The sequence below is a fragment of the Engraulis encrasicolus genome, chromosome 15, assembly GCF_034702125.1.
Source record: "Engraulis encrasicolus isolate BLACKSEA-1 chromosome 15, IST_EnEncr_1.0, whole genome shotgun sequence".
Classification (NCBI taxonomy): Eukaryota; Metazoa; Chordata; class Actinopteri; order Clupeiformes; family Engraulidae; genus Engraulis; species Engraulis encrasicolus.
This window is the reverse complement of record NC_085871.1, coordinates 404,660-419,384: the sequence shown is the minus strand read 5'-3', so window position 1 is coordinate 419,384 and position 14,725 is coordinate 404,660. Positions and strand designations below refer to the sequence as shown.

The 14,725-nt window shown below is 43.0% G+C and overlaps 1 protein-coding gene across 1 annotated transcript; it reads left to right on the top strand.

Annotated features, from left to right (window-relative positions):
* The first annotated feature begins 2,889 nt into the window (after positions 1-2,889).
* Positions 2,890-13,979, top strand: dera (deoxyribose-phosphate aldolase (putative)). The gene is made up of 9 exons (XM_063216729.1): positions 2,890-3,033; positions 3,523-3,620; positions 3,844-3,991; positions 5,481-5,576; positions 5,948-6,082; positions 6,944-7,072; positions 10,099-10,211; positions 10,881-11,030; positions 12,373-13,979. The coding sequence occupies exons 1-9, from the start codon at positions 3,003-3,005 to the stop codon at positions 12,427-12,429; spliced, it is 957 nt and encodes a 318-aa protein (XP_063072799.1). The 5' UTR covers positions 2,890-3,002; the 3' UTR covers positions 12,430-13,979.
* Positions 13,980-14,725: the final 746 nt, after the last annotated feature.

The window sequence follows — 14,725 nt, the reverse complement described above, 5'->3', positions numbered from 1 at the left end:
CAAGGACTGTCACTAGTATGTGCATTGGATAAAAAAGCTGAAGCTGAATTTTATAGTCAAACCATGACTGAACCATAGTAAAAATGTGCCAAACCGTGCTTAAAAAAACCATGAAAACCATGACTTATCATGATCGATTTTCATAAGGGATGCCCTATCCCTTTTCTTTAAAGTGGTCATTTACCAGAACTCCATGATTGGGAATGGCTAACACTTTTACAATGAACCTTATGCATGTGAAATAATGGCCTAAATAATTCCCCCCTCACCTATATGTTACTGTATGTTATGCATGCCAGTGATGTTTTATTTATTACTTTTATACCATGCATGTGTCTGGATTATTCTCTTTATAATTCTATTGTTCTTTCAGTCCGTCTATCATTAGATCACAAACATAGCATTATATACTTTTGCTTTTAATGGCAGATATGTTCTCTCACATGCAAGGATTTGTGAATTCATCTCCTCTGTGAGTAATAGTTCACATTAATTCTTTTGAAACAAAATAAGCATGCACTTCCATTCCAAGAAAAAAAATCACTGCAAGTCTTTCTAAGAAAGCATACTTTCACCATGACGTCTAAGTTCATCTGGCAATGTGCACTCCATCCAAATCGAATTTAAAATCAGATGTTTGCATTCACAATTCTTTTCCAATCTCCTCTTCTTGTCCAATTCTGTCCAACAGTCAACATACATACCCCCCCCACCCCCCAGCCAAAAAAACCCTGTTGTTGCATAGGCCTACTTTACATGTTTGGCAAGTGGCATTTACAGCATGTTTTTCAGATTGTCAGAGAGAAAGAAACAAGCCCACAACCATTTCAACAGATTACTCAAAGGCCACAGTCCGTGTTGACTAGTGAAAACCCCTCTGATTTCAAGGTAATGCCAGGCTGTTTTACGAAAGCGTGCGCATGTATACACTACAACCTCCCAACCTGCCATATGGATATTCTCCAGAGCGAGGCTAGACTCAGGCACAGACGACACAGATGCAGCGTGCAATTTTATCAGGGTCCATTGATCTGCCGGGTTACTGTTCACACTCAGGCCGAGCTGGGCTACTTAAAGAGTTTGTGTGGAGCGCAGAGAAACAGTAGCCCTGATGCCAGACACTTTGGGTGAGGTTGATATGGGTTATTATGGGCCCGGCCAGCCACCGTCACACAAAAGAGGATGAATAAATAAAACAATCCACGGTGTGCCCTTCGTCAGCCAACCAGACATGAAAATTTTACACATAGGTCAGAGATATCATTCCAGCAAGGTGAATTTAAGGATTAGTGTCAAGTAGCCTACACTTGACACCATAGGTGTGCCTAATTCACAGAGCTTGCTGCTCTTTAATCGTAGTGTAGCACCCAATCCTCCTTTTACGCAAGAAACACAGCTTACTCATCTGAATTGCTCTTTACTGTTAACTGGAGAGTGTTAACTGGACTTTAGAAGCAATATTCAAAAACATATAGGCCAAGCCTAGTTGAAATACAGACAACCTTAGGCCTATATGGCCTACCTTTTCTAGGTGGTGTCACATTGGGCAGGTGAGAATGAAGGAACTGGGAGAAAAACAAAACAAAAATGTTTAACTTATATTCTACATTTGATGTGATGATCTGAAGTGATAAAGCCTAAAGCCTTTGTGTACTTATTGGGTTCTCTCTCTCTCTCTCTCTCTCTCTCTCTCTCTCTCTCTGAAAAACATTGGACTGCATCGCCACCTTGTGCAAGAAATGGAATGTTGCTGTGTTACATCTTAGGCCTAGTTTTTTTTTGTTTGGCCTCTTGTTTACAGTGTTTTTAAATGCCTGTCTGAAAAAAAATGCCAGAGGGAAATTAACCAGGCATTAAAGGCTTAATTATTCGTTCACTTTGTTTGTCAAGAAACAAAACTGTGAATGAAAAAGAAGCAACAAATGAATCACGGCTTTCAGAATAACACCGCTGGCCAAAGACGCAATAACGCCCCCCACCCCCCTCTTTTCCTTTCTTTCTGTGCAGAGTTGAGAACAAAGGAGGGCTCTGCTCTTTACGTTGTTAGGGTACTAGTTTTTCCCATGTAAAGCAGCACGGAATCTCTCAGAAATATGGCACCATAATATTATGCAGGGGATCCATGGCAACAGGAATGAAGGTGGAATACCTTGGCAGGGGGACGAGCGCGCAAGCCACAGTTTGCATGCGTCTCTGCAGGACTCTGGTATGCAACAATTACTAAGGCATGTCAGCCGTCTCAGGGTCAACTCTCAAAGCCATGAGAAAGTGAGAGAATGGCGCCCCCACACCGTAGTAAACCACAACAGAAGCAGTGATTTTGTCCCCTTGGTTAGGAGGACGAGATTGGGACAGTTGGCTATGCTATGGTAGGCTATGGGAGGCATGGGCGTAATTTTAGGGGGGGACGGTGGGGACATGTCCATACCACTTTTGAGATAAACATAGCTTGTCCCCACCACTTTTTCACAAATACAATGCAAAAACAGCATATCCGGACAATTTGCCATTAAAATGTCCCCACCACTTTTTGAGCCAAAACTACACCTCTGATGGGAGGGTTATAGCGCACTGCGGCTGCTGAGATGACAAATAGGCTATCACCATTCTGGCTCACTGATTTTTTTTTTTTTGTCTTGAGTTTGTTGTCTTGAGATGTCTAGATATCAACCAGAAGCATCACCATTCCCAATTTAGCCTACTCATTCCCCCATTTCCCCGATTTTTTATATTGAGGAATAGCCTACTAGGCGCCATGCTCTCACTAATTGGAATGTGATACATTTTGATACTGTTTGGTCAAACATTCGGGGCTTGTTACTCCCTCGTACAGGTCGGCTGTGATTGGTCAAAAAATAACACCGGCGTGACGTAACTACGCAAGCCAGACGTAACAGGAAAAGGGTTTCATGAAAATTGCCCTGAACTGTCAAAGCCCACGTTCTTCTGTCTTGCAGTTTTCTGTATTTTGTATGTTTACAGTTTTGTAGTGCCTTTCTATCATGTCTGCAAGAAATCCTGGTATTGACCTGGGTAAGTTGACAATGTATTAATTCACAGACAAATGTCTTGTTCTTCCTGGCTTGCTAGCAATATTAATTCACTTTGTGCTACAGCCTGCTCGTGCAGCTTATATCGATGAACTCTTAACACCTTCAAGGTCCTGTGCTTGCAAAAAGTCTATTCCTTGAGCCTATATTAATCTTAACGAACACCTGTTATCAAGATAATCCAAGGAGTTATTATGTAACATGTATACGTATGGGTGAAACATTGTAACATTAATATGTAACTTGAACTTTTGTATCTCAGCTATACGTTAAAACTGTGTTGCCCAGCTTCTACATGCAGTGCACTTCACTGATTTTGTTAAATTTCAGGCACATGACATGAAGAGAAAGCATGTGACTTCAGGACAGATTTGTGGTCACATGCAACACTCATGTCCAACAATTATAATGTTTGTACAGTGTAATTGAAACATGGTTGTTTTATATTAAGCGTGATTACTTTGTTTTGTAGACTTGGAGTGGGTGTCAAAGGTGCGTGTGAATACCCAAGCTGTTTTAAAGCGAGCTCAGCAAGTTCAAGGACGCAAGGTGTCCAAGAAACAGTGGCAGGTGAGCTATCTGGAAGAGGCACATCTTCTCAAGAGAACATCTTTGTGATTTTGCATGTTTATTAAAATGTCAGTTTCACTTTGCATTTAGGAGTCATACTATGGCTTTAAGACACGTAAAATAAGTGTTTCTAAGATGCTATTTGTTTTTTAAAGATGCTGTTTGTTTTTTAAAGATGCCATTTGTTTTTTTTCGTTACCCCACTGTCCTCTACGGCTCTTAGGCAGCATGGCTTCTGAAGGCTGTCACGTGCATTGACCTGACAACCCTCGCTGGAGACGACACCCCGTCCAATGTCCACCGTCTGTGCATGAAAGCCATCCAGCCAATCCGTCATGACCACCTGAAAAGCATGGACATGCATGACAAAGGTCTCAACCAGTGCTTACATTGAGCTTTGTAACGAGGGGATGGTCAATATGTGTGTAGGCCTACTTTATTTGCATAGCTCTATCAACACTTTGAAAACTAAATAAGATAACCTTTATTTTACCAAGAAATGGACCCACTGAGATTAAAAATATTTTTTTTCATGGGTGCCCAGGCCAAGAGAAGCATAACTTCTTACAAAATTAATTATAAGTTACAAAACTGTAGCAGAGGCATCTGTGCTTTGGCTTGCTGCTTGAGGTGAATTCAGCGGAGGGACGCTTGGGGTGTTTGGGCCCAGTGTAAACTGTGGTCTTGGTCATCTGTAGCCAGGCCGTTGCCACCTAGTGCCTCTGCCGTTTCTGTCCAGGAATTAGTGAACTGTAACCAGCTAACTCAACCTTGCGCAAGTGTTTATTCTCTTGGGCAGGTGTGGGAAACCTTTTTCATTCAACACAGTGAAAATGAACGATGAACACAACCCTGGATTTACCCTGCACTTAAGGCCTATATTGAAGGTGGCCACCTTTACAACAGACCCCACCTTCTAATAGGTCTCCTGAATATAACAATTGTATTGCAAATGTAATTTCTAAGATTCCTTTCCAAAGTATGTCGCATGTCATGTGAAGCTGCATGACATTTAAAATGATATCTGGGGCCGGATGAAACAGTCTCAATGGCCCTAGAGACGTACTAGGTTCCCCACCCCTGCTCTTGGGAGAAGAGAGTGAGGGAGTTATGGCTACTGTAGAAGCCTGTCTGGGTCCACAAACTACAATCCAGTTTCTCATTGTTCCAGTCACTTAGTTCTGCCTTGTACTCTACCTTGTGAATAGACATGATTTTATGTATGAACTCTTCTTCCTGGCTGAAGAGTAATTTGAATCTGGTTCTTTAATGGCTGGCTAAATTAATTGGTGAATGGCTGGAAAAGTTACATTGTACTATATTGTAGACATGGCCTTAGATATAACCGCTTTGAATTCAACTTCAGTGTTGTGATACTGAGCTATACATGTTGTATTATATTGATTGAATAACCTAATGTGCATTAACTGAACTGTGCTAGTTGTGTTTTCTGCTGTCATTTTTTGTAACTTACATTTCTTCAGTGGTAATGATGGTTGCTAAATGGAATTTAAGATGGAACATTTGTATACATACAGTACATGAACTAGAAATGCGCAAAAAGACTTGTTTGTTCCATTAATTGTAGGATGGCTATATAACCCATCTGACAGTACACCCTGAGGCCAAAGTGAAACAAAACAGCAATCTACAGTATGATAATTAAACAATGTGGTGTCTCCTACATGGCAAGGCAGACTTCATATAATGTATTCACAATGTCTTCTTTTGTGTCTTAAGACAGCTGTCACACATACTTGGCAATGGCGAGCCTTTGTCACTTCCCACTACCGTTTTTTTGCCGTCTGTCATGACAACGTGTCTGAATGCTGTTTGAAATGTGTGTCATCCTCTTTGAAGGCATCACCACGGCTGCTGTCTGTGTGTACCCGTCTCGCGTGGCTGACGCCGCCAAGGCTCTGAAAGCAGCCAACTCCAGCCTGCCAGTCGCCTCAGGTACAAAATCCCAACTCATTACCTCCATAATATTTCATATCATTACATTATATTACACTTAGCTGACACTTTCATCCAAAGTGATTTGCAGTTATTCAGGTGCAGGGCATTGGTGACAGTCTCTGGAGGAAGTGTGTGATGGATGGTAGCAGGTTTGAATCTCATAGCAGTGGGAAGTATGCGGGTTGTGTCCTACACTCATCCATGGCTGAAATGGCCTTGAGCAAGGCAACTAATCCTACATTGCACCAGAAACTGTATCCAGTTCCCCTTAACCTAATAACTGAAAGTCTGTTGTGAGTGTACTGTAATGTATTGTAATGCATTGTGATGTAATCATGATGATGACCTATGGTGTTTTCACCCCTCAGTGGCCACTGGGTTCCCTGCGGGTCAGACCCACCTGAAGACTCGTCTGGAAGAGGTGCGTCTGGCAGTCGCAGACGGGGCCAGTGAGATTGACATCGTTATAAACCGAACACTGGCGCTCACTGGACAATGGGAAGGTAAGTTAATACGTATCATTAGTGATAGCTATTTTTGTTTTTGACTCTTGGCAGATGCCTTATTTCGCATAGCCTCGCAACGCCATCCTATGTACTCCACCCAAAGATTTTGACATCGTCTGGCAAAAGCCTTGAGCTCGGTTCTCTCAGTGTTTAGCCAATCAGCAAACAGTTGAGAGAGATGACGCGGAGCTCACCCGCGAGCTCCATTACTGATTGGTTAAGGTAACTATATTCACACTTTCGTTTTGTTATTTGTTTGCTTTTGCGACGCTGTATCGTAATAGGCATGCTAATAAAGCACAATATGGGTTTTAATTTGAGTTTGGAACTCCAATTAATTTAAATGATAGAGTAAGATCAGACCATCTACCACCCTCCACGGAGACGGATTCCTCATGGCTTTTGCCAGACTGATTGACGGAGTCAACAGTCGGCTTTTCGCCCAGGCTATATTTCGCACAGTGTGACTCATAAAACAGAATTTGCTTCACAATGAAGAGAAATGTATAGTTGCATTTAAGGGAGAATGTCAGTACAGCATGAATGATGAGGTACTAGTGGTAAGATAGTTAATCTGCTCCAATGAAATTATTAGGACATTGAAGTTGAAAATCATCACCTCACAATTTTCTAGATGAATTAGTTCTTTATTTAGACAGGACAGTGAGGAGTGGGACAGGAAACGAGTGGGAGAGAGAGACGTGGGAGGATCTGGAAATCACCCTGGTCGGTATTCGATCCTGGGTCGCCCTCGTAGCAGTCCAGTGCCCAGCCGTCTGAGCCACGGCTGGGCCAAGGTTTCATGTTTTAACGAAAGCCACATCCCATATGCCTCTGTGTGCTGTTGTGTTGTTGCAGCTCTGTATGATGAGATCAGGCAGTTCCGTGAGGCGTGTGGAGAGGCCCATATGAAGAGCATCCTGGCCGTGGGGGAGCTGGCCAACTTCACCAACGTCTACAAGGCCAGCCTGGTGTCCATGATGGCAGGTGAGGACCCACAAATACCAATCAACATGCATATACATTGCATGTCATTACATTACTTAAGCCCAATTTATGCTCATGGGTCATGACGCATGTCAGATCTGTCCCCACGTCTCACCACGCCCCCAACGCAGAGGGTCTGCGAGCATCAATGCGCACCTCAAAAATGTTCTAGCTACGTGTCAAAGATACGCAAACGGTCACAGACACTCAGCTCCTTCCTTGTTTTCAATGACTGAATTAGCACGCAACAAACAAACATATATACACACAATACAGCTGTTATACACTTGGAGTACACTAAAGGTTACATCAATATAGTGGGTTGAAAAAAGATGTATCAATATAGTGGGTAGACATCTTTTTATCATACTCTTGGCTAAAACATAACTTTATGTGAATAAAGTGATGTTATGTGAATAATATGTCAATAAAGTTATCTAAGTTATGTAAAATAAAGGGGGGGTGTAGTGTCACTTATTTGCAGTTGGGGTCGTTAGTTCATGTTATTTTTTAATATTAAGTTAGCAGGCTTATGATGAGGTCAAGGCAAAGGGGGCGTTTGGAGGCTTTTGATGGGGTCAAGAGGGCGTTGCACATAACGCGTACTGAAGCCAGATATTTCAGGCAAAGAACTAAATGCAGTCAATTTTGTGGTTATGATGAAGTAGATGATTTTACATTTGATCACAGGTTTCTGTTTGCAATCTGTGTTATGCGTCCAACTTTTTATTAAGGTTGCGAACAGACCAAGTGTCCCAAAAAGTTTGCTGTGCAGTGTGCACATCTGAATGTTGTCATCAAAATATTTGTTTTGCCTTAAATGCCCCTTTGATATGCTAATCATGGATTGTGATGTACAGTTGTGCTAAATGTGCTATATAAATATGCAGTGTACTAACCTTAGGCCTTACTGAAAAGCTGATATGCTGAAATGTAAGTTATGTAGTAACATTTCAGTTAATTCCCAAAATGCCCATAATTCCCATACAAAGTTTCCAATTTAATTTGATAATTTCCAAAAGTCCTGTACCATAGTGTCCACAGAAAAAAAATTCCAGGAATTTGCTACCCTGTTTGCAACCCTAGTCAGCGGTTCTGTGCTGCCTGGTGCCTGCTGATGTGTTAAAATAATGCTGCAGTTCCTAAATCTCCCCACTGTGTGGCGGTGTTGTCAAAGTATTTATCCATAGGTGGTAGATGTGGTGGCCAACCTGAGCAATGTGCTGTGCTGTGCGATGAGTCGACCTCACCGACTGCACTGTTAAATAGCCATCGCACATTAAGCCGATTACTGTAGCGCATCAGGAGCCTCTCTGTGCGATAGGGATCATTATTAAAATGCATTGCTTTTGTCGCCGCGCTCTCTCCTTAATCTCCTTTTGTTCCTATGAATTGCGTATGAGGTTTCTGAAATTGAATGATAATTTTACCTATTAATCTCAGACGGCCGGGGCTATTTTACTCCCCACACGCGCGGCTGGGCTGCCAGTGTCCCACATGCCCATGCAAATGAATAGAGCTTCATTACCGCCGCCCGTGGTTAATAACCGTTATCCATTATCGTGTAATTAAGACTCCCTTTAACGAATCTCTCGGATTAGACCAGTTTGAGGGAAAAGGAAGGAAGGAAGGAAAGGAGGGGGGGGCGCGGGGGTGAGGACGTGTAGGAAGGGGGCAGGAAAACACATAGAGCATATCTCTAATGAACTGGAAAACGTTCATCTTGTTCCATTTTGTAATGAACAGCCGTGATCCATGAGGAAGGACAGCAGCAGGGACTTGGGGTGATTTTTTTTTCTTTTCTTCCTTTCTTTTTTTCTCCCCCCTCCTCTTACCCCCCTCCCCCCACACACAGTTTGTGGTTCATCTATCAGCAGCATCATTTCATCTTCTATTTTTAAATGGGTCTCTGATAAAACATAATTGGCTCTGAAGGGAAGGTGAGGAAAAATGAAGTGTTTTATTGATGAACACACACACACACACACACACACACACCCTCTGTTCTCGGCTGTAGAAAGCATATGTTCTCTTTTTGCCAGCGTGCATGCCCCCCACCCCTACTTCCACCCCAACCGCTAGGAGTAATGTCTCTGGGGGGGTGGAGAGGAGGTGAGGGGTAGAGGAGGATGGGCAGGGCAGGGATTGGCATTAGGAGACCCATGCTGTTTAGATATCAGTGGTGCAACTGTCAAAAGTAGTAGTGCCTTCATCAGCTTTGCTCTTCGTATTAATGTTAATGCTGATCAGGTTCAGGGCCTTATTAAGACGGTTTTGCCAACTGACTCAAGTGAGCAGGTGTGCTAAGTTTCAATGACCAGTTTTTTGGGAATTGTCACCTTGCACCATGGATATGTATCTAAATTAGGGCTCCGTCTAAATTATAGGATGTCATCATCATTCAAAATGCAGATGAAAACATTTTGATAATTGATTTGCAATCTTATGTATACATTTATTTATTACGTTTTATTTTCATGTTCATATATGAAGAGCTTTGTTGCAAAATGACGTATATCCATTTTGGATCAGTTTGGGAAATTGTATTATTATATTATATTGCATTGCAAAATGCATTTTATATAGGTTTAAAAAGAATGTCCTCAAAATATTTGACTGGAAGAATTCACACAGATAATAGGACCTCTGAACAGTCATTTCCAATAATAAAATGCAAAAGTCAAAAATAGCGCTTTCGTCATTATGCAACGAAACTCTTCATATTCATACATTTATTTTTTATCCTCACCATTCTCATCATAGCTATCATCACCACAATATTTCAGTGTCTCATAATAGAAAGCACCATAGACTGTAGATGTGGTGTTTCTGTCAAACTTGACTTACCTCATGTGCTTGTGGTGTGTGTGTGTGTGTGTGAGAGCACATGGTTGTAACATTATAAGAGTGTGCGGTGGACTAAAAATGGATGACAGAACCTCATTCACACTCAGGCACTCACTCAAAGTCACGCGCAGACATTCACTGAAATGTAACAGCAAACTGATCTGACGTGTTGCTCACAGGATCTGACTTCATCAAAACATCAACGGGCAAGGAGTCTGTCAATGCCACCTACCCGGTTGCTATAGTGATGGCGAGAGCGATTCGTGACTACTTCCTCCGAACAGGCCATAAGGTGAGATTGTGGAGCTTTTCCACATCTGTGCTGCTGAGTGTAACCTGTCTCATTTGAATAAGAGAGTTGAAATGACCATATTACATTATTATTGTAATATATTTTGTTGATGTTCAACCCATGTTCATCTTCATATATTTAATCCATGTAAACTGATGTATCAGACCAGAATGTGCTTGGGGATTGCTCACAAAATGTCGAAATGCTCAACTAACTGTTAATGAGAGAGAGCTTTGAGCCTGAGAATATGTAATTTTTATAGACCTGTGAATTTTATAACTCAGGCCTGTATAATTGAAATGGTTTTCACCCTTATGGCATTAGTCAGTGTGATTATGCCGTGTTGTCCGATGGGTGTCCAGCATGTTGTAGACTATACTGTAGATAGTTTATGGATCCCAAAGTGAGTTGAGGATGTTGTTTACCATGTCGGTTTATGTTCACATTGTGTCTGTATTGCCAGACAAGTTGTGGTTGCTGCAATGGGATGTGTGTGTTGTATAATAATTGGCCCTGAACTAATGTGTTTATTTTGTAACCGGTGTGTGAATGTCAGTCTGAATGGGTGAACCTGAGGCATACAATGTTAAAGTGCTCAAAGGAGTGGCAAAGCGCTATGTAAATGCAGTCTATTTACCATTTAAATGTTTGTGTTGCCCTGTGACACAGGTGGGCTTCAAGCCAGCGGGAGGCATCCGCACCGCGCAGGAGTCAGTGGTGTGGCTCACTCTGATGAAGGAGGAGCTGGGAGACGAGTGGCTGAGCCCACATCTCTTCCGCCTGGGAGCCAGCAGCCTGCTAGCGGACATCGAGAGGCAGGTGGGTGGCCGGAGCAGAAGAAGCTAAGAAGCAGATGGAGTAGGAGACGAGCAGCTCTTGTAATGTCCGGACGACCAGAATGTTGGCCGTGCCGGTGACTGCGCCAGTTATGTTCGGAACTCCTGTGTTCATACCGGGCACTGAACCTTTCCGTATGTGACCATTTGTTACCCGGGTGAACCTTCTGACATTCATGTTGTCATTTCGATTTGCAGAGAAAAAGTGCTTTTTGGTTTTCATTGCGAGCCAAATTTCCGGTTCCCAAACGCTCAGAATTGTGAAGTGTACACGCTGGTCGGTACCATATGCAGGCAACTTCATGTGTAGTCATTGCCTCTTCACTCAGTTTAACATAACTACTGTACATCCAGACAACACTAAAACAAAATACTCAATGTATGCAATTCAATGACGATTCTCCTGGGTTTTACCCCATTTGAGGATAGCGGGCGGCTGATTTCGATGAAAACGTGAGAAGTACCCTAATGTCCGACTTAGTGAATATTACCAAATAGTGTGGATGCAGACCATCTTAACTACGGAAACATGTTTTTATATTCATCCGGTTTATTGTGGACATGGCCAAAGTCAGTAGTTGTGGAATGTTCCAGAAAAATTCTAGACAGACTGGCTAAAAACTCTAACTACAGTACAGGTCTGTCTGGGTACCAATAGCCTGCTGGCAGACATCAAGAGGCGTGTGTGTGTGTGTGCGTGTGCGTGTGTGTGTGCGTGTGTGTGTGTGTGTGTGTGGCCGAGCGGGGCACAGCAGGGCAGCTCCTGGTGTGCACAGTAAATTCTGCCATGTCAATTCAACACTTAGAGTGTATGGCTAACACTGTGGCTGCTGCATTTAACCCTTTAAGTGTTGAATGAACAAACTTTAGCGTGTGCACCTGCAACCAATTGAGACCACTGTGTACATGAAGAGGCGGGCTGGCGTGCGGGCGGGCGTGCGTGCGGGGGGTGTGTGGTTGTCTGAGCCCAGCAGCCCCTGGTGCATGCGTAGCCATTAGAGGCCAGTAAGTACAGTACAGGGCCAAACGACCACAGCAGGCTACAAGGGGGCGACAATCAGGAACCCTCAGCCTCCTGTGGACACAACACAATGGCTGTTAAATGTAAGTTTAGCACTAATGGCTATTGTAACGCTTCACGTATTATTCACATCAGGCGTGTCACTTCTGTATGGCCTGATGTTAATCAGGTTCAATTGTGCTAGACAAAGGGGCTGTAATGGAAAGTGATATGTCAAGTTGCTAGTTTGAGCCATGTGCAAAAAGTAATAAGATGACGCTCTGACCGGGTGTTCTAATGGCTATTCTTTTGTTTGTTCCCACAGATTTACCACCATGTGACTGGACGATACCCAGCTTACCAGGAACTGCCAATGGCCTAAGGCGACGAAATGAAGATGCAATACAGCCAAATTCTAGCTCTTCTAGATCAGCTCTTTTCAAGTCAGAGCACATGTTATAATACAAGAGCATTGTAAGAATTGAACACCTATCATGTTCAGAGTTAACTGAGGATACTCAGGTCATTACAACGATACAGCTTAATCAGTCATATCATCGGAGAAAAGCGCATTTCTGCCCTCCAAGTGTCTGTAAGGTAGTTTTATTGAACTTGTCTTGTCAGTTTTGATTGGCTGTCCTGATCGGGTGATCCTAACAGAAGCTACAGAGTACCTTCAGAGACTTTCATGATACATTTGTAACATACCATAACAATGGCTTAGTGTGTCTGAACGTACTCTGCAGCCCCTGTGTTCTGTTTGTATCAAAAGAGGAATGTTCTTAGGTCTCCCGATAAAGGCACACAAGCTAATGGTCTTGCTAGTATATATTCTATATTCCTACAGCATGCACATTTGCATGTTCTGTCCTACTGATATCAGAGGGGTTGTAGACAAGAATACTACCTCTCTTTTCATTTAATTCATAATGGGTCACATCGATTTTTATAGATTTTTAGGTGGTAGGGCCTTACTCTGACAAACATACAGTATTTTATTAAAAAAGCAAACTTTGCGCAAAGTAATATTTTCAGTTTTCCGTCTTCAAAAACATTCCTTTGTGCCTTCAACTTGTTCTTGTTTCTTTTCCCCCAGACTTTTCTTACCACTTGCACTTCCTCACATCCTTTTGACTTCCGCCTTGCATCATCCTTACATGTGTAGATCTGTAAAGAGCTCTGAAGTACACTGGCCAAAGGTCAGCAACACCTGGAGACTACAAACGTTGCTTCCTCACTGCTAATTTCATTAACTAGGAGCCGCAGTTGGAATGTTAGGGGGATTCATTAGCGGAGGTTAAGTGAGTCTAAATGATCTAATTGAGCCGCTCTCCAATTCCAGCTTCATTTGAAGACAGAGCAAACAAACTCTCTGCTTTCTTTTTTGCGCTTTTTTTGTTCGTTAATTAAGATATCAGGGGCCATGGCCTTGTCTGGTCCAGAGAATAAATGAGTGAACTAATTGTAGAATTGAGAATGAGCTGTGGGAGAAGTTGATACCCTGGAAAAGGGAGGGGAGGAGAAGTTAGCGCAACTGGGGCAGAGATGAAAACGAAGTCAAGACAAACTAAACTAATGCTCATGCATCTGTTGCAAGACAATTTGTGATGTCCCAATTTACAGGTATTGTGTGTCAAATGTAAGGCATTCTGTGACAATTTCTTTGAAGAAGAGGGGCTGCACTGTGTGTACAGTCATCAAGCAAGTGCCTATGGGGACCCAGTTGCACAGAGTATTTTGCAGTTTTTATTCAACACTTAGAGGGTTAAATTTAACACTCATAATGGTGTCTCTACTCCCTAAATATTGAATTAACACTGTAGAATTGACTGTGTAGCTAGAAGCAGCCTGTGGTTATGTTCCAATCGCAAACCCATTCTCTCAGTCTCTTTCCCATTCTCTATCTTCGCTGTCAATAAAGGCAAAAATGTAGCCAAGAGGACATGGTGTTGAATGGATAGCCTGGTGTCGTGTGATGGGTGAGGTGTGGTGGAACAGGTGGAAGCAGGCCTGGATCAGTAATCTGGTATGCACAGGGATGGATTAATGTACAGGCTAGATATGGCTGCAGCCCACCTGCCAGGGGGCCAAAATTGAAAAATTATGACAAGATTCAATATTGAAAAATGAATCTGTAGTGTTTAGCTGGTAGACCTGTATCCTTTATTCCTAGCTCGTAATTATGACACTGGTGGGAGGGCACAGGAACCTGTAGCCTGGGGGCCCCAGGGCATCTTAATCTGGCCCTGGATATACATGCCATTTCCCGGTCGGCCGTCTTTCCGCGAGGGTCTACATGTTTTTTTGTTTTGTTTAGTTTTTTTGTTAGAGACCTGCCCACAATGTAGAGGAGGCCTTTCTTTTGGTCCCAGGCCAGTCCTTGGTGGCTGTGCTGTTTAGCAGTAGTGTTCTAGTGGTAGCGATAGCAGCGGTGGTATGGCAGTATAGCGGCCCGGCCGCCGTGTGGAATAAGAGTGATGAGGTGGCCCTGCTGCGCCGGTGCCCACCGCTCCCAGTCCCCGTGACAGATTAGCTCGACTTACATAAAGGCATGTAGATCATCTGGAATCTGCGCCGCCTGACAACCGCACAGAGCCTGATAAGACGGAGGAATTGACCTGGCCAGAGATTGATGACTCTCCTTACCTCCCTCTCTCTCGACTCTCTCTCTCTCTCTC

Excerpts from the sequence above, each read along its gene's own strand:
- dera (XM_063216729.1), top strand. The coding sequence starts at position 3,003 with ATGTCTGCAAGAAATCCTGGTATTGACCTGG. Across the intron at positions 10,212-10,880 it reads TCCTCCGAACAGGCCATAAG|GTGGGCTTCAAGCCAGCGGG; the intron begins GTGAGATTGTGG and ends CCTGTGACACAG. Across the intron at positions 11,031-12,372 it reads TAGCGGACATCGAGAGGCAG|ATTTACCACCATGTGACTGG; the intron begins GTGGGTGGCCGG and ends TTGTTCCCACAG.